General features: G+C 45.7%; 1 protein-coding gene across 5 annotated transcripts in view; it reads left to right on the plus strand.

The window, feature by feature from the left end:
• SPECC1 (sperm antigen with calponin homology and coiled-coil domains 1) overlaps window positions 1-18,870 on the plus strand; it is a 161,785-nt gene extending 142,915 nt beyond the window's left edge. For 2 of the 5 annotated variants that reach the window (XR_006176306.2, XR_010593774.1), the window contains 4 exons: window positions 4,696-4,812; window positions 8,909-8,968; window positions 10,465-10,695; window positions 12,765-18,870. Coding sequence is in view for 3 of the 5 variants with exons in the window: in XM_008168989.4 (XP_008167211.2) it covers window positions 4,696-4,812; window positions 8,909-8,968; window positions 12,765-12,854 (267 nt within the window). In the remaining 2 variants the exon portion in view is untranslated. The remainder of the gene's footprint in view (window positions 1-4,695; window positions 4,813-8,908; window positions 8,969-10,464; window positions 10,696-12,764) is intronic. The other 3 variants (XM_008168989.4, XM_065572864.1, XM_042857961.2) reach the window with 2 other exon arrangements.
• The last annotated feature ends 568 nt before the right edge of the window (window positions 18,871-19,438 follow it).

Below are 19,438 nucleotides of genomic sequence, written 5' to 3' on the forward strand. Positions count from 1 at the left end.
GTCTCTTCTGATTTCACATTCAAAACCCTTCCAGAAAAGCAAAATCCCACCATTCCACTCATTTCTGTCCAAAGCATTATCCCACACTCCAGGTCCATATCCCAATCCTGCATGGCTGCAAGTGAGATTTTGGACATAAAGGTGGAAGTCGCTGGGTTTGGGGTTTCCAGTTCTCCAGGGAGGAGGCCCAGCTGCTGGATCAGAGGGCAGAGATCCATCTCCTAGTGGCTTCTCAGTTGGTATTTCTGTTAGCAAAACCTAAACCAGATACAGGAATGGAATATTTCAGACAGCCTCTTTTCATTTCATACAAACTGGTCTCCAGAAGAAAGTTTGTTGCAGATCTGTCTTGGGTTGGTTTTTAGTCAGTGCTAGAAATTCTGCTGGTAGGTGACACACCCTGCAGTAATGGATTTAGTTTCCAGTGAGCTTCAATGTGCAAAGAGGACAGCAGCACCCTAAAGGCAGGTGTCCAGGCATTGTCCTCATAGCATTGTAGAAGTTAGAGGTGGAAAATACATGCCAGGTCACCCTGTCTATAGCCCAGCCAATATAGGAGAGTTTCCTACAGTATCTTTACTACTATGTTGTCCAATCTAGTTTGAAATTTCTCAAGCAATAGGCTTTCCACCATTTCCCTTGGACGACTGTAATCTTGCAATCTATTGAGGCTCAAGTTGCTGTATGCAGAGGAGTATTAAAGCATAACTTGAGAATTGCAGAGCTTGTTTGTGTCCACTTTCCTGACCATTGGGATAAGAAAAACCTTATCTCCACCCTCTGTCACTAAACACTGCTATAAAACAAGAACCTTATAAATCAGTGACAGTGTACTTGATGGTGCAAGTGGCCTGCATGTCTGAGACAGTCTGAAAGCAAGCAGCTTTCAGTGACTTGAGCAGTAAATCTCTCTCTCAGGTAACTAAATTGGTGGATAACATGCAACTGATTTCTCTGAAAGATGCAGGAAAGCAGGGCAATCCAATCTCACCCAACTCCTTAACACAATTAACTCACTCTTCATTAAGGTTTGGAGTCTGGGAACAGAACATTGTTACAGGATAATGGTCTCCTGCTGCTACTTTAATGCTCAAGCAAAGCCAAGACATTTATTTTCAAAGCAGGAGACATTGATCTTGTACAGTGTTCAACTGCTAGGTCTTTATTTCTGTTATCTCAATTGACTGATGTCCATTACTTATTGTATCATGTGGCTGCTGGCTGCGGTGCAGTGATAGCTACTCCTTGTGCTACTGGAGACCTGCATTCTGGTTGGATTACAGAGCTGATATAGATTTGCTTCAGTCAATCGGAAGCCATCTTATTAATAAAAGTATAGGTATTTTTAAAGTGCAGTTAAAGTCTTATTTTGTTAAGTGTATTAATAACCCAATCACAGTCAGCTATCCAGCAATTGGATAGGCTGGCACAAATTCCAGGTGGGATAATAAGTGAGGCACCATAAGTGAAGAGCTTATACTAAAAGACTTGGTGTCTGCATCAGTGGGTCTGACTGTGTGGGTGTCATTTTCAGCATAATAGGAGTATTGGGATCCATCTCTTGTGTGTGACTGGGAGGTGGCTGAAAAACAGTTAAATAAAGAATATTAAGAGTCATAGAGTCTTTGTGTCAAGGTTATGTAGAGCATCAGTGCAAGGGTTGTTTGATTGGAATGGTCTATGAGAACTGTACACCTGCTGCAATGTGAGACAGGGTGATCGAGAGAGACAATGCTTTAGTATACTGGAAGCATCTCATACCCTGCAATGAATATCCAGAGCTGTTACTTTCTTTTCAGCATCATTACAATTTCAACAGCCAGCCACTGTTTTGGTTTTCGTTGTCATTTTAGAATTCAAGAAGCCAAGCTTAGATATGAGCGTTCTTTAGCAGGCCAGTGTGGCTACAGCACTGGCCCCAAGAGGTTTAGAAGGGTCACTCTGCTCTCATGTTCAGTGCTAAACCACAAACGCTTTCAATTGCAATTATGCCTGAGAAAAAGGCCCTGCAGAGAATCTTTGTTCCCTGGCCCTGCTCTAGCCCAGCGTACTCTGTGTCTGCTAAGGCCTTTGCGTTTTAGAGCTCTTACTTGGTTTGTCTCTCTTTTAAAGGGTTCCTATCTGTTTCCATAATCCCTATAATCTGTACCCATCAACCACAGGCTGCTTGGGCCTTGAGCCCAGCCAACACGCAATTTAAAAGCCTCCAGTTTTCACCAGTAGGGCTCAATCTCCGTGTACTGTACCACCTTCCGTTAGGTTACAATACCAGGGGAGAAGAGCATCTTGTCACACCGTCTGGGAAAAGGGGAAGGTGGGCACACCTCAGTGCAGGGGAGCCCGGAGCCGGAGCAGCTCCGGAGCAGTGGAGCTGCAGGTTTTTGCCTGGAGCTGGAGCAGAGCTCCAAAGCCCTGCCAAAGGGACTAAAGCTGTGTCTGTATTAGATTTTTTTCCTCTTTTTCCCATTATTGCTACTATCAGTGCCGCTTCACTGGCACTAGAAATGGTAGGAGTGCCAGTGCACACACTTCTCAACCAGCATGTCCTCTAGGCCTACTCAGAGAAGGCATAGCTGATGTGGTTATAAAAATGCCAGTAGCCACCAATAATACCAAGAGTAGGAATTCAGTGTTTGGATCTGGAATCGATGTTTTTCTAAACGATCTGCTCTAGGAATGATTGTAGGGATGTGCTATGGCCTGTGTCACACAGGATGTCAGACTGGATGGAAACTACTAGTTTATTAAACAAGTTGAGGCCTAAAGGTCTGTGTCAATTTTCTACATTTCACCAGGATCTTTTCTTGCTCTTGGTGTAGCTTAGCATGAGCGGGAAGGTCATATTTATTTAGTTGACTAGTGTTCTAGGGAGACTGGTCTCTTGCTGTAAGAACTAGGTTAGATCATGAGAGGGAGAGTCAGGAGACTTGCGCTGTATTCCTAACTGCTGTTGTCTCTGTGACACCTTGGATAAATGACTTAAACTCAGCCTCGGGTTCCCCATCTGTTCACAGGAGGTAATGTTTTATTCAACTTTGGCTTTGTAAAGTACTCTGTGACCCTGAGCTGGAGGTGCAGAATATGAAGATACAATCAAGCATTCATGTAAATATGTATGTAAATTAGCTACATCTGCCCGGCTCATGGAGCGTTGCCAATGTAGCCTTTCATGTTGCCAAGTTTGTGCACCCTTGTGCTAAATGAACAAGTATGTTATTTATTTAGGGCTTAAGAACTAGCATGGTATTTCATCAATTGATGCTACCACACTGAGCTGACTTTTAGCAGTTAATCACACATCCTTACTAAAGCACGGGTCTGGTAAGTAGGGCTGGGAAGGTGTTGTGGTCCAATGCACTAGCTATCCCAACTCACTGTTCATCAAATCCATCTCCCCACTAGGCGTCCCTATTACAAGGCAACTTGTAATTGATTACAAAATAGTGTTTTTCAATATTGGTGACTTTTGATTTTACATGTTGGAGAAATTGTGTCTGAGCTGTTGCAATGAGGTCACTATAACAGGGTGGCTCACCCCTTGTGGGCTGGAGCTAGCCAACCCTGGATAGACTGAGCCACGCTTGGAAGACATTGGGGTGACTGCCCTATAGAGAGTAGCAGGAGGTTGCAATGAAGGGGGAAAGCTCAGGAAGCTGTGGCAGACTACGCTGAAAGTGAGGAAAACTCTCCAAGTAGGTAGGTAGAGACCCTGACCAGGCAGGCGAGGGACTGCAAAGGCCCCAGGCAGCAAGGCCTTGGAGAAGGAAGAGAAACCTTGGCTTGTGTGGCTTTATGAATGGACTTTGTTTTGGGGGGCTCAGTTTTAGTTACAGTTTCATTTATATTAATAAACTGAGTCCCCAAGGAGCAATATTTTTTGACCAAGAAAAAGCCTGAAGTGAGGTTTCTTTGAACAGTCCAAGAGGGGAAACTGAGACAGGCTGTCTGTAGCATGGTCCTAGGCCATGAGGGGGTGCACGGGATGCAGCCGAGCCAGCCCATTATACAGACACGCCTGAAACAGTTCCTTCCTCCTGACAGGGCAGGGATCAAAACCCCAGCCAAGGTTCATGCTGCACAAGGCATTTCTCACTTTCTGGAAAGCGGCAGATACTTCCCTTGTTTGGGGTCAGATTTGGGACCAGCTTAACTCTTAACAAAGCTCTGCCCAGGTGTTTGAAACCAGCCACCTGGATTCCTCATCTGCCCAGTGCTGATATAGAACAGAGCAAAAAAATGAAAAAGTAACTCAATGTTTCTGTAGTGACCGGAGACTGGCAGTGCCCCACGAAGGGACAGTTCAAGAAGTTTAGGCAAGGTGCAGCCTGCAGGCCAGATGCAGCCCAGAGAATTCCGCACCGCAGCCCGTAGTAGCCTTCTGTTTCATTTTAGGGCTCCAACATCAGCGCTCCATCTTGACCCAGGAAGCCTGTAGTCTCCCCCAGCTGCGCATAAGTATGGCTACAAGAAGGCCTTAGCCACTTACCTGGAGCTCCATGTAGCACTCAGCTGGACAGAATTTAGTACCTTCAGAGCTCAGAGAAAGTCTTTCTAGCCACCTGTTATCCCTCATGTTCTTCTGTATCTATGTTGATGCTGGCTCTGCCCTGCTTCACTGGCTACAAGGGCTGTTCACTCGGGCCATTGCCTGACGTCAGCAGCACTCAGTAATGGTTTTGTTGTTTCCTCCCACAGAACATAGACATTACCAACTTCAGCAGCAGCTGGAGCGATGGGCTGGCCTTCTGCGCTCTCCTCCACACCTACCTGCCTGCACACATTCCATACCAGGAGCTCAATGGCCAGGATAAAGTAAGTCCTGCTAGTTCTGCTCTTGATCATGCTTTGCGTTGATTCTCAATCGGCAGCAGGAGGATTCCCGGGGAAGGCCTTCCGTTGTGGTGATGTGGTGCAGACCTGGCATAAAAGTCATAGCGTTCAGACAGATACAATGAATAGGTGGGGGGAACAAAAACAAAAGGGAGAGAAAATAAATTAATTAAAACCCTAAAAAAAAAAATAGGAGGAGGGGAAGAGTAGTGGCAAGGAGCGGGCGCTCCAACAGGTTAAATCCTGCCTAAGGTCTTGCTGCCGGGTGGCTAAATCCAGTGGGTGTTGCATGCCCACATGAAGAAGAAAAGCGCCCCCTTGAAAGGCTCCCACAAACACCTCCGATTGCTCCTACTGTCCCAAGAGTTGTGACTCTGGGGAGGCGGCTCCCTTCCAGTGACTGGTAAAGAACCCAGGCGCCTCAGAGGACAAAGTGTTTTGATAATTGAGCTGCATATTTTGGTCCTCCAGGATTTCTATGGAGTTCCAGCCTTAATGTGAAAGAATCAGTTGGAAAGAGAGTGTTTATTGTCAAGCTGGGAATTTTGGACATTGCTTTCCAGTTAGTGATCTGTTCATCTGCTCTACCCCTGTGCCTCCTCCCCTCCAATGACACAGGGTATGGGCATTACCATACTGACTCAGTGCAGCGTAGAGATCACTCAGTGGAGCTGCTGGGAAAACAGCATGTCACAAAGAAAAAGCATTTCAACTAGGATTGCTAGACATCCGGTTTTCGACCAGCATGCCCGGTCAAAAGGTGACCCTGGCAGCTCTGATCAGCACAGCTGACGGGGCCACTAAAAGTCCAGTTGACCGCAGAGGCCAGCTCTGCGTGGCTCCCAGAAACGGCCAGCATGTCCTTCCGGCTCCTAGGCAAAGGGGCGGCCAGGGGGGCTCTGTGTGTTGTCCCCATACACAGGTGCTGCCTCCAGCGCTGGCTCCACAGCTCCCATTGGCCAGAAACAGTGGCCAATGGGGGCTGTGGGGGCGGCACCTGCTGATGGGGGCAGTGGGCAGAGGCCCCTGGGCACGCCTCCACCTAGGAGCCGGAAGGACATGCCAGCCACTTCTGGGAGCCACATGAGGTAAGTGTCACCTGGAACCCAAACCCCCTCCCATGCCCCAGCCTAGAGCCCCCTCCTGCATCCCCAGCCAGAGCCCTCACCTCCTCCCAGACCCCTGCCCCAGCCCGATGAAAATGAGCGAGTGAGTGAGCATGGGGGAGGGCGTGTGACAGAGGGAGGGGGGATAGAATGAGTGGGAGCAGAGCCTTGGGGAAAGGGCTAGGGCAAGGGTGTTAGGTTTTCTGCAATCAGAAAGTTAGCAACACTAATTTCAACACATTCCTGCATCACATCCCACTTTCTCTTTCCCTCTGTCTCAGACCTTTCAACTGTAAATACATTACTGACACAACAGATAGGGAAAGCCTAGGTTTACCGTGAATACCAATTACATTGTCTACACTAGGGTTTTAACAAATTAGCTAACACCTGTTAAAAACAAACTTTTTCCTGCCAGTGAAGACAAAGCCCCAGTGTGCCCGGTGTTAGGATTTAGCCCAGAGAGCTTTGAAAAGAGCTAACCAGGTGATATCAGCTCTTTGTTTTTCAAAGGCTTTACCTGCCCTTTGGACAGCCCTTATTTGAGAAAACCTTTTGCTGGGAGAGCATGTGATGAGGTGGAAAAACACTGAAATGGCTAGATATGCAGATGGGCTTTGTTACCTGTGTGGGAGGAGTAGAGGAGACTCCTGGAGGAGGACTGCTCAGGCTCCTTTCATTATGAAAGAAGAAATGCCCAGAGGCACAAAAGTGTAGGAGCAAAGCCAAATGAACAGGGAATTGGCCATTAGCAAATCTGACAGAAACTGGAGAGGGTCCATTACTCCTTTGAAAGGACTGAAGCAGATACAAGCTGCAAAGGGTGTTCTGTGGCAAATCCCAAGAGCATTGTTATATATCTAGGACTGGGCTGTGTGCTATGGATGTGTAAGATTCTAGCTTTGTCAGAGAAACCAAGCTATAAGTCTTCTAGGCCATAGTGTGGGTAGGTCCTAGATGTGCTCTCATTATACATATATCAGCTGCATTGTTCCATTGGCCACAGAGAGCATGCCCATTAACTGTAACGAGCAGGCCAGGAGTAGCAGAAGGTTCTAAGGGTTTTCTTTATGGTGACTGGTGTAACAGGAGCAAAAAAATACATTAACCAAGACAGGGACCAAGCACCTAGTAGAGTTGAGCTGGAGAATAGCTTTTATCAGAGTATCCCCTGGTAGATAAAGCTACAGGCTGAGGTAGTACCACATGCTGCCATGTGGGAAACCTGGGTTCAAGATTTCCACTTAGGCCGATGTGGTTAGCTGCAAACTTTACATTGGAGGAGGTGAAGAATAAGTTAGTGCAACAACAGCAGCACCTCCTGTGGAAGGTGCTGCGGGGTCTGCTAACAGTTTGTCATCATCTTCTCAGATGGGAAAATTACAGCTGAGCATGTTGTAGAGAGAGGTGGTAAAAACCACAAGCACCTTGCTCAGTTGGGGAGTCAGCCAACATTAGCTCATCTCAGAAGAGGAGAGTTTTTATTTGGTCAGACAGTGGATTAGAGACCACAGCTTCTTCCTCCCTTCCTCTCCCACACACATACACTTTCCAGGCTTTAGATGACAACGAAACCACAGGGAATGACTCTGTCTTATCAGAATCTACCCAAAATCTTTCACTTTCCTGCTTGGGTTTGAACTTTCCATCAAGCAAAAACAGAGAGAGAGTGAGAGAACAAGGGCCAAGACCCCTGCCTTAGGAAAGGATTAGTCAGACACTGCGGGGACAGCCCCAGGAACACAAGCTTTCCTGTGGTCTCTTCAAGCAAATCACGTGTAATCTGTTTGAACAGTGTCTGAAACATGGTACATACTGCAGTAAAATAGCATCGTAATCTGAAAGCCCAGACACTACAGGGATGGATACTTTAGAAATCCATGTAATAATGATTAATCACAGTGAAATGTAAAGATGGACCTAAGCCACAAAGTCCAGCTCTGGATTATAGGTTTTCTGACATTTGGGATGTTTGGATGCAGGGTTTGGTTTGATAGATAATAAGGATAGGGCTCAGCTGAGAATTTGGGAACTAGATTTGAATTTCCCCCAAAATTTTATTGTACCTTGGGTTTTTTAGGCCCATTTCTAATAATGTTGTTCAGGTTGCTGATTACAACCTCCCATCTGCCTTTTTTACAGAGATAAATAAGAACTATTTTCATTAAGATGAATTTTCCCTCTCTTGATCTGTCTTTCTCTGACCCTGTGTTTAGCAACACTCCTGGTGCCTTGAGATATTTCTCACCGAGGCAAACAACAAGGTTATTATTCCCAATTCAAAAATTTTCTATAAATTGCCCACCACCACACAATCCCAGTGGAATTGCACTGTCTAGTCACTGATGCCTTAAACTGAGCCACCATTTCCTTGTCTGTTAGCTGGTTCTGACCCCCACTTTTCAGCCTTTATTGCTACAGCATATTTATCCATCTGAAATCACAATCTTCTCCTTGAGGCGCCATAATCAATTTCACAAGAACAAGTTCCATTGTTACAAACAGTGGATTGTTGCTTCAACAACAGTAGATGAACTCTTCAGAGACAGAGAGACTGTGGGCATGAGGACATCCTAATTACAAAGAAAGGGTGAAAAGATCAGTTATAAGCAGAATTCCCTTAAAATAGAAAATTCTCCCTGATTTTTCAGGTCATTTCAGCTCTTTACAGAAACACCACTCTAACAACCCGCACAAACTTTGAGAAAACATACCTTGCTGCAGATGAGTTTGTTGGATTGTAGATTCCTTACGTTTTGGAGACTTGTTGCTTAGTATGACTGGGTCTTCTCATCTTGAGCCTTGACACATCTTGTCTGTTTGAAGATCTTAAGTCTGATACTTGTTCATTTTTTAAATACATCTTCTGATTTGGACCAATTCAACACCACAGCTCCATGGCAAGATTCAGGAATAGAGAGCTTGCTTTGGTGCTAAGCTTAATGATGGTGTCTCCTGCCTTATTTTCACAGAAAAGAAATCTGCTTTTGGCTTTTCAAGCTGCTGAAAGTGTGGGCATCAAACCCAGTCTGGTGAGTACCTGGGTGCTGGGCAGGGTGTGTGGATGAGGAGGGGAAGGGGGTTTGAATGCATAGATCTAAATCCTCCATTACAATGCAGCCCATTTATTCTCATTAAAAACATTCACTTAGGCCTGGTCCACACTAACCCCCCACTTCGAACTAAGATACGCAACTTCAGCTACGTGAATAACGTAGCTGAAGTCGAAGTACCTTAGTTTGAACTTACCGCGGGTCCAGACACGGCAGGCAGGCTCCCCCGTCGACTCCGCGTACTCCTCTCGCGGAGCAGGAGTACCGGAGTCGATCCGGGATCGATCTAGACAAGATGCGATAAATCTAGACAAGATGCGATAAATCGAACCCAGAAGATCGATTGCTTACCTCCGGACCCGGAGGTAAGTATAGACGTATCCTTAGTGTTAAAGGAAAAGTGTAGCCAAATGCCCAGGCCACTAGTCTGAAAGCTCTTAACTTGAGGAGCACTTCCCAGCAGGCATAACTGCTGATATGAAGTTGTTAATTACAGTTAGCCATTCCTGCCGTGACCCCCGCTATGTGTGGGAAAGCCCCGTGTCTGTCTGTCAATCCATGTTTCAACCGGCTGCATTACTGGTTTAACAACCAGAAGGAAAATGCTAAAATCCCTGTTTTAAAATGCCTTGGGTAGAGCCAAGAGCGTGACAGCAAACGTGGAACAAGGAGATTACTATGCAGAGGTTAAACCTTTAGGGGTTTGTGAGCTAAATAAGGAACTGGAAACATGTGTCTGCACATAGAAGAAACTTGAAGTATAATAACCATACATAGAGAATTAATCCGTCAGTGCAGATTGAAAAGATCCTTATGGGACATCAGATGCATCTGGCTGTCTAATCAGCTTGTGCCTTGGCACTACTTAGTGCGTTTAGTATATCACCCTCACAAATACATTAGGCCAATGCATAGCCTTGATTGACTGTTGTGCAGTTTAAGACTCTAATTGAATTAATTCTGGAACTGAATGAGAGTCTTAGCATTAGATTTGTCTACCCAGGGCTGATAGCACTGGGGGAGCTGACCCAGTAAAAGAGTGGGATATTTTTTGCAAAATTTCCCTATTGTAGCCCATACAAATAGGGCTTTTGCTTAGCAGTTCTCTGCTGTGAGAGAGGAAGCAAGCAGGTAGGTTGCATACTTTTTTTTTTTTTTAAGGTGACAACTCTCCTTCAAGTCCAACCCAGGGGAGGGAAATTTCCTCAGTGTCATTTTGGTCTATTGAAGTCCCTGTAGACAGCCAGGTTGTCTGCTAGTGAGGTGGGAGCTAATGCTGCAGACACAGTGCTCTTGATTTCACTAGGACCACAGGCAGAAATAAAATATCCCCATATGTGCATATGCAGGACTGGGTCCTTCACTGTAATGAAGATGCCCTCGAGTTCCTCAGAGCACTTTGTGACATCTGGCCATGAGCTGTAACTTGTTTATTTCAGCAAGTCACAGTGCCTTTGACTTATTTTCCTTTTCAGACTGCATCCCTTTACGGTGCTATTCACCCTTCCCCATCCCCCTCGTGAGTGGAAAGGCCCCTAAGATGTTGCCTGAATACCAACTTCTCCCAGCTGAAAGGGCGAAAACCACATTACACAATTGTCTCATTTCAAGTGTCTGGTATGCCCAGCTGTGTGGGCCTCAGAATGGCTCTGCTGTGTCAGTGCGAAACGCACAAGCCGGCAGGGTACTGAGCGCTCTCCTCTAAGGTGCACATTTTATATCGAAGGATAAGATTTCCTAACCACCCCACCCCCAAGAAACCAAATTCAAACAGAGCTGCCTGAGACGAGCCCCTGCTTAGTATTCTTTATTTAGGCAAGTAAGGGTTTGCCGATTTTCAGATTTTGAAATCTGGTTTCATTCTGATTAGAAACGAAAACCACAAATTTTGAAATTCTCTTTGAAAGGGAAAGCCCTCGGGTCCTGTGATTCTAGGGCAGTCCACCTGGCTGGCTGCCCTGGGGCCATAACACTGGAAGCCCCGTGGTCCCTAAATGCAAGGCAGTCTGCCTGACCGGGTGCCTGGAGCCATGGACCCTGGAAGTCCCGTGGGTCCATCTACTGCATCCCCAGCACTGGGGCCATCTACATGGGTGGTGTTCTCCCCTGGGGCCATGGATGCTGGAAATCTGGGCTGCCAAGGAGCTAGGTGGGTGAGCTCACAGGAAACTGCATGGGTTCTGGAGGAACTAGGTCAAAATTGAAACATTTCAATTATGACAAATTGGTAAATTTCAGCAAAAACTCTTTTGTCAGAATTTTTCCAACCAGCTCTATTAATTAGGCTTGGCTGTGTTTGCTCCCATAAAACTTTGCCAACATATAAACATTTATCCAATAGATGGCCTGTTATTTCTGGCAGTAGCCTGCACTCTCTATTGTGGCTAAGACAAAACCCATCATATTCCATTAAGATCTGATGTGAAGATTTTGGCATCCGCTCTGGGCAGCTAAGAAGGTTGGAGATCAGAAAGCCACTTTCTCCAGAAATTCACAGAAACCTTAAATCCCAAGGCAGTGAAGCTGAGAAGATATTAATACTACTTAGCCTTTATCTAGTGCTTTATATTTTCAAAGCACTGGTCGAACATTAATTGAGGAGGCTTAATTAAAGAGAGGCCCTTTCAGTTATATGGGTGCAACTGTCTTGAAGCCACTGGGACTGCTCCAGCACAACAGAGCTGAGAATGAGTAAGATTTCACACACCGACTAAGGCCTTGTTCACACTAGAAAGGGGTTTGCCAGTATGGCTATCCTACCGAGCCCACCTAGTGGAGACACGGATATGCTGGCAAGAGCTCTTTGGCTGGTATAGCTTATACTAGTCCCCTGAACAAAATAAGCTCTCCTGGCAAAAGGACTGTTTCACTCAGGTAGCTCCTCACAATGCTGTTTTTTCACATGGGTGTGAGGACTTGCTACTCTACCTGGCATCTCACACCGAAAGAGACGCTTACAAATCAGGCTACAGACGTCCACTCGGAAACATGCGAGTATGATTATGGCAAATTAGCTTTGAGAGGTGAAGATCCAGTTCAGGGATTCCTTCTGTTTTCTTACCCTAACAATGCACAAGAGACTTTTATTACAATAGGCTTTACTCTGAACTGGACCTAGGGAGATAAGTAACCTAGTGAAGACAAAATACTTGGTGACTGTTAAATCTGAAAATACTCTGAGGTATACGTAACTTGTAGAGCGGGTGCTTAGCTCTCCAGCAGTCACTGGGCATGATCCCTTGAGCCAGATCAGCGAGACTCTGTCATTGCCTAACTTGCTTGTACATTAAGAGGAATACTCATTCTGTCAGGTTCATTATAGTACCGTTGGCTTCTTGTCTGCTCTAAAGCATCCCAGGCACTTTGGTGAGGTGAGGGAGCACTGTATAAATTATCCTTCATTACAAGAGTCTTCTTGGGGATCTTTAGTCTTCCTCTTACCCTGAATGCTAATGGCTGGACATTGTATTTTGTATTCAGCTGCTTGTACTTTGTGTTGGCAGCTTGTAATTTCTTTATGCAGGGGACTCCATGCCTCACAAGCTGAGACACACGTTTAGTTTGCTGCAGTAGCTCTCTTTTCCAATCAACCCATGTTGTTCCTTGGAGATCAGTACCACCACAAGATTTTCTTGTTCTGCATGAATCTCTGCAATGAGGTGTGGCCCACACAACAGACCCTCACTGAAAAGGAAAATGCATGGTTCAGGACCCCAAACCCAGTGTTACCCTTAAACTCTTTCCCCCTTGCTAACCCTCTCTGTGTCCTGTGCAGGAACTCAGTGAGATGATGTACACAGACCGGCCAGACTGGCAGAGCGTGATGCAGTACGTGGCCCAGATTTACAAGTACTTTGAGACCTGAGCCCCAGAGCAGAAGGTGGGCAGACATGGGGAAGAGACAGAAGAATGCCACGGAAGCACTTGATCACTTTAAAAAAAGCCTCTTTTCTATTCCATGAGTCAGCCGAGGCTCCTAGGTCGCAAGGAAAGCTCTTCCACAGTTCTGATCACATCTCCGTAACCTCAGACTGCAACCAAATAAAAATCCGTTGTCCACCTTTACAAACCAAATACAGCTGTAAGTTTATTTCAACATGGAAACTACAAAGGGTTTTCTGCCATTGTGGGATATTTCTGAAGATGATGCCCTTGTGCTTGATAATGATTGCCTTTCAACCCAGACTCTGCCAGCTGGAGACTTGCCACAGAACGAAGTGAATGCAACATGTACTTTGTAAATCAGTGCCTGAAGTAATGCTAGCACTCAAGGGATGCTGGCAGAGTATTGTTAATGAACCAGTTGACAACAGTGCTCCTCTAACACAGTTACAAATAGACGCCTAACTCAGATGGACACACATCCCAAGTGAGTCCCTCTCTCCCCTCCTTTTCCCATATGTTTTATATATACACACCAAGACAGATACATACACACACACACACACACACACACACACAAGTGCGTGTAGAGCCTCACACTTCCGGAGATTGACTTACTCTGGCACACTAAGACAGACCTACACACTAGTTTGCCTGACTTAGGTCAGCCTGCAGGATCTGCAACAGGGTCTTTTTCTGACTCAGAGGTCACCCCATGTGCTATCACCAGGTAGCCATAGGTACAAAAGGGAACCAGTAGGTGCTGTGACTCCGTTCCTGGTCGAACAAAGGTAACCCGCTTTGATTTGTGAGAAAAATCACCTCATTGCTTCAGTGATAAACCTTGTAGGGAGCCAGAACCCTGATACATACCAGCTGACTGCGCCGGCACAGTCATTTCTGTAGTGCTGCAAATGCAACTAGTTAGTTTTATTACACAAGGCACAAATAACCAGGCAGTGACTCGTTAAACCTGAGTAACCTGTGATATCTCAGAGCTACACATTTGCAGCAGGTTTGTGTAGCGTAAACTCATTACTCCAGGTTGTACCTAAGTAATCTGCAAGAATGTGTAAATACTTGTTACTTACTACCCAGAAGGCCTTGTTAGCTGTGCCCTGGGCAGAGAAGTGACATGCATAGGTTATTACTGTATGTTTAGACTTGAGGTTACTGTGTAAAAGAACACACAAGATTAATACCAATGGCAACATGCAACTGTATTCCGTAAGTTACAGCGAATATAGCTGGCAACTCTTCGTTGTGTCACTGAAGCCAGAGCTAAGCCTATGGGTTCCCAGTGATCCTGCTGATATCTCCTGGTGTAAGCAGGGTTTAATTTGTCACTGTTCATGCCTCTTTGTATTTGGCCCCATAAACTTGAATCTTCCATTTGCTGTCAGATGGTTTCTCAGAATTGTGTGTGTGTGTGTGTGTGTGTGTGTGTGTGTGTGTGTGTGTGTGTGTGATCTACCCTAGGGCAGCTCTGCTGCTCCAGGTTGTGCTGATAAAAGAAAATGGTTGTTTACTTCCAATGTTTAACCTTGTGGCCCAGTCCTGATGCCTCATGAATAATGATCACCCACAGCTAGGGGTCATTCTCCTCCCTTACCTAGCTCATTTCAAACCTTGGGTTTCTCATTGTAAACAATTCAAGTTCTTCCCTAGTGACAGATGTTAATCCCCAGCCTTGGATTTATATTTAGAATTTGGATCTTGTTGGTTTTTCCTAAATGTCTCTAATTTAAGCCCTTGTTTCTATGAGTTTTGTCTGTAAATGGATGTGGTTCTGGGGCCACTGCAGTGCCCAAGGCAGCTTTCCAAGAACTGGGGCGAGAGAAGGGAAGGGTCAGGATGCTGTCATGTAGACCCTGCACCCAAGGGAGAGGCAGACCACTTGGCCATGAATTCACCTAAAGGGTAGTGCTCAGACGGCACAACTCAGTCCCATGCAAAATCTATAGGCAGCATACAGGTATGTGAGGTGCACCTGTTCCTGGAACAGGCTAGTTTAAAAGTCTGATCCTTGGTAGAACTCACTCCCTGCATGTACTAATGGTGAGAGGTTGGTATGTTCAGGAGGTCTTAAGTGCAGGTCACTCACCACACTTGCTATCACTTTTTGAAATCAGATAACTACTGGGAGGCCTGTAACAGGCTCAGCAGCAAAGCAGGTGCATTTATCTGGATCTGAAGCAAGGACAGAACTTAAGCAGTTAGACTAATCCTGGGGGAGAGGAGCGGTTGATTTATCCTCTAGTATGTTATGCCTGGACTGTATTGGCAAGGAGGCCTAAAACATCCCAGTTTTAAGATTGTTCCGAGATGGGGTCTATTTCTGTCATTTCCTGTAGTTCTTACAATTATTGTCATGGGACTGGATCCCTGTTTTGTTGCCAGCTGTCTCAGCAGAAGGAGACTAAGCCAGCAAGAGTTGAATCTAGGTCCTGATGGAGGCTGCAAGCTTTGGAACAGTGTCAAAAAGAGAGACTTTAAGCTCTTAAAGGTATTTCTTGTTAGTCAATTTGTTTCTCCTTAATGATGCAGGCAGGATTTGGGGAGGGGTGGGAATGGCCCTGAACAATGAACAAACTGAACAGAGGAGGTGACGGAAGTCCAGCTTACAACTATCTTTCATGAAAGGCGCGAGGAATTAAAGTCTCCGAGAGACTTGTGAGAGTCCTTGTAACAGGAACAAGAAGTGGCACAAACTTAACTCCAGCTCCTGACACTCTGTGGGTGTGCTCATGCAGCTCTCCAGCAGTGGGTGCTGCCCAGAGCCCCAGCTGGACTGAGCATCCTTGCAGGGTATTCCCAGACTGCAGTTGTTTTCTTTCTAATTTACATTTCTAGGTTAAATTCCTTCTGAAGTGTTTTGCAGAGTTGGATTTGGTGGCCGTAGAGTATGTGGAATGTACTGATTTAGCCATTTTAAAAGCTTCGATTTGGGTCTCCAGTTATGCCTTCATAAGAGGATGCAGAAGTGTAACTCTGATGTTGGTTGCTAAGAAATATTCACTTGTGAAGGGGTCCCTACTGTGGTATTCCATTCCTTTATGGATGAGGCAGGGTCCTCTATTCCCTCGCTCTACTCTCCCCAAAGCATAGTTCATATTCTCTCAGGGAGGGTGTAACCCAAGCCCCCTGAACTCAACATAATGGCTTCCATTGGCTTCAGTGGGTTTGGAATGAGGCTCATGAAGAGGTGAGAGCAATGGCAGCAAACTCCAGAAAGCACGTTAGAGGCAGAAATCCCATCTTCCCAAAAAGGTAGTTTTAACCCACACTCGCTGGAAGGGCCTGTGCTGCCTGTGATACACGTGTGATAAACACATGTATTGTGGAGTGATGACAGCAGCACTTGGCCTGAGACTTCTTCGAACATTTATTCTAATCCATTGCCTCCAAATTGATTCTAACGTTCCAAATCCTTCAACAACTTCAGACAGTTGCTGTGGGTTTGGTTTTGTTTTTTCCAATCAACTTGCTAGGGAAATGTTTTCTCAGGCTCCTTGTGGCTTTGGAATTCCCTCTCCCCCAAAATACCAGAGCTCCATGCCCAGGACAAGGTAGGAATCCGGCCTGGGCCAGTGCCTGGGTTTCTATAGATGAAGGCATCATTGGTCTAAAATATCGTCAAGCCCTGAGGGCTAGCAATTTAAGCCATTTGCCACTGGAAAGGGGAGATTCCTAGCTTTTCACTAGGACCCAAGGCTCCCTTCCAGGCATGAGAAGTCCCAAAAGATCCATCTTTGAAGTCCTGATGTTTTTAGGTCTAGAAAGCTCTTTTAGGTCATTTGAGCAGTTTTTATGTGTGATAGCTTTAAGTTTTCTATCTCCCTGAGCTTTGCACAGCTGCAGTCCTGGGCTTCTATTTTCAAAGTGACTAGTGATTTGAGGTGCCTCCATTTTTGGGTGTCCAAGATGAGACACTTGGAACGGGCCTGATTTTCAGGAAGTGCTGAGCATCTGCCCTCTGAAAACAAGTCCCTTCTAAGGTGTCTTGAAGTGAGCACCCAGAAATTGGGGCTCCTAAAATGACTAGTTGCTTCTGAACGTTTAGGCCTTGCTAACTCAGGCTCCTGGCTTTACGAAATAGCCCCATAGCATTTTGGAGAAGCCTCTAACACATTCTTAGAACAGTCCTATACAGAATACCTGGTGGTGTGGGGTTGGATAAAGGTTTTTATCAGCAAGTGTTAGTCTTACTCTGCATGACTCCCTTGTGACTTTACCTCTTCAGAGGAATGCACCATTCCCAAACTTGCACTGATGAACCCTTTAGCACACACCGTGTACTCCCCATCTATATGATGCTCACTCTCTTGCACTCATGCACACATACATGTGCCTAGTTAATTTTGGCAGGTCACTAGACATGTAAGTCGATCCTACCGTAAATGCTGACTTTGGCTTAGCTCTTGAGGAAGATGGGGAAGAGGACAGTTGAGCGGCAGTTCCAGGAGCCCTGGCTGAAGGGATTGCATTGTGTAAATGTTGCACAATGGCTGCTAGGAAAGAGAGGACACGAAGGGGGTGGAAAGTAGGATCTGACGTGCAAAGTCACTGATCCCACATAGAAAGCACAAAGTATTTCATGTCATGGGAGGGGAAGGCAGAGTTGAGCATGGGTGGGAGAGGGAGTTGGGAAGCCAGCCCAGGGTCTGTGCCTTCTGGGAAGGAGAGGATTTATAGTGAAGCTGACGTGCTGTTTCAGAAGACATGCAGAAGCTGAGTGAATGTACAGGATGTGTGAAAGGGAAAGGGCAGAATTTTGGGTCTGTGTGAGATAGTAGAGGCCTCAGAAGTCTTGATGTCTGGAATTTCCTTCAGCTGTCAATATGTGGTCTGTCCTCTTTGTTATCACTACCATCCCAGCCTTTGCCAGATTTCTGCTCGGAACTCCCAAAGAAACTTAAAGGGGACTACGGCAGAACTGGCTTCTTTTTCTCTGCTTACAAAAGGCAGCTGAACAGAGCAGGATAACAGATTGGTCCCCTATGCTGCTCTCTTTGCAGGCTGATTTTCTGGGAATGCAATTTGACTTTCCAGGCTCCTCCCCGCAAGCTACACCCATTCCCTCTTCTTTTGACAAGTTTTAGCAGTTCTTGAAAGAGTTGATGGGAGATGCCGTATCTGCTTTGCCTCAAGCCTCCTACCTGCTCTTGGTGATTTTGTCAGTATAGGAATGCCACCACATTGCAGGGGCAACCCACAGGACACCTGAGTCCCCTCTGTTTGATTTGTGACCCCTATGGATACCCTACATCTAGCCTTGGTTTCAGTGACTGCCTTTCTCTCACTTTCTAGTTGGTAAGAACCGGAGAGAAGTTGGCTCATCTAATTACAGATTTTGTACCTTTCTCATCTTTCCCTGGTCATGGGACCAAGGCTTCCTTCAGCAAATGTCCAGGGAGGCCAGCTGTTTGCAAAGCCATTCCATGTGTCTGAAATGCAGTCTGGGGAGGATGAGACCCTGTGCGTTCCTGTCAAAAGAGGGCTTGCTGCCTAACAGGACTCGGGTCACAAGCATTAAGACATTTCACACAATTGGCAATAGCTTCTACTTCTCCAAACTTGAATTGCTTTCCACCAACTCTAGTGCTATTTAAGCTCAGCCACTAACACAGTGTAGAGTCCAGGCAGTAATCTACCCACCATTAACATTTTTCATAGCTGATGGTCTCTTCATTTTACCTTGCATCTGTGCCAAATTTCACTGGGCAGTGCTGGGCACAGCATTTTTACTGGTTTTGATCCAGACTAGAATTTTGCCAAGTAGAAGAACCATCTCCAATAGTCAAGTAATTTTAGCTCTGTCCATTGGATACAGTTGTTACATCCATGATCTAATTTATACAAAGAGCACACTAGAATGTATATACTAGGCATTGTCAGATTTGGACATGCTAATACAGATGTATTTAAAGATTAACACTATTAAAGGATACAATGCAAAATCTGTAAAATTTCTAATAAATCTTTGTTTTCTGATGGCATCTGGTCATGGTGTTCTAAGTACATGAACACCTCTGTTTGAGTCTGCCTGGTGTTGGGTTCCATTCTACTGGAAGCAATGTCTGAGAACAATTGACAGCACTGTGTCTGGGCAGGGCCCTCCTGTAGGATTGACACACAATGGCTCTGTTCCAGTGATAGCAGAGCTGATTCTGAGGAACAAGAGAAATGTGATCTGAGCTCGGACCTAGGACCTTCTAAGTTCAATTGCCAGCCCCACCACTGAGTCTTTCTGTGGCCAAGGAGAAGTCACTTAACTGCTCTGCCTGTGTCTCCCCATTTATAAAATGAAGATAATCTCTATCTCGGGGGGGAGAGGTTGTGTGAGGATTAATGTTTGCAAGGGGTCCAGAAGAAGAAAAGCACTGTATAATCTATGATAGGGCACCTTCAGGTACAATAACAGGTAAGTGCCATGTGGTGTATATAACGTGATGATGACTGTTGTTTCTTGGACATAGATTGATGAGACTCTCTCTGGATCTGGAAGGTGGGTTCTTCCCAGCATCCTGTGAGGAGTTGATGGGGATGGGTGAGGGCTCAAATATG

This window comes from Chrysemys picta, chromosome 19 (genome assembly GCF_011386835.1).
Source record: "Chrysemys picta bellii isolate R12L10 chromosome 19, ASM1138683v2, whole genome shotgun sequence".
Classification (NCBI taxonomy): Eukaryota; Metazoa; Chordata; order Testudines; family Emydidae; genus Chrysemys; species Chrysemys picta.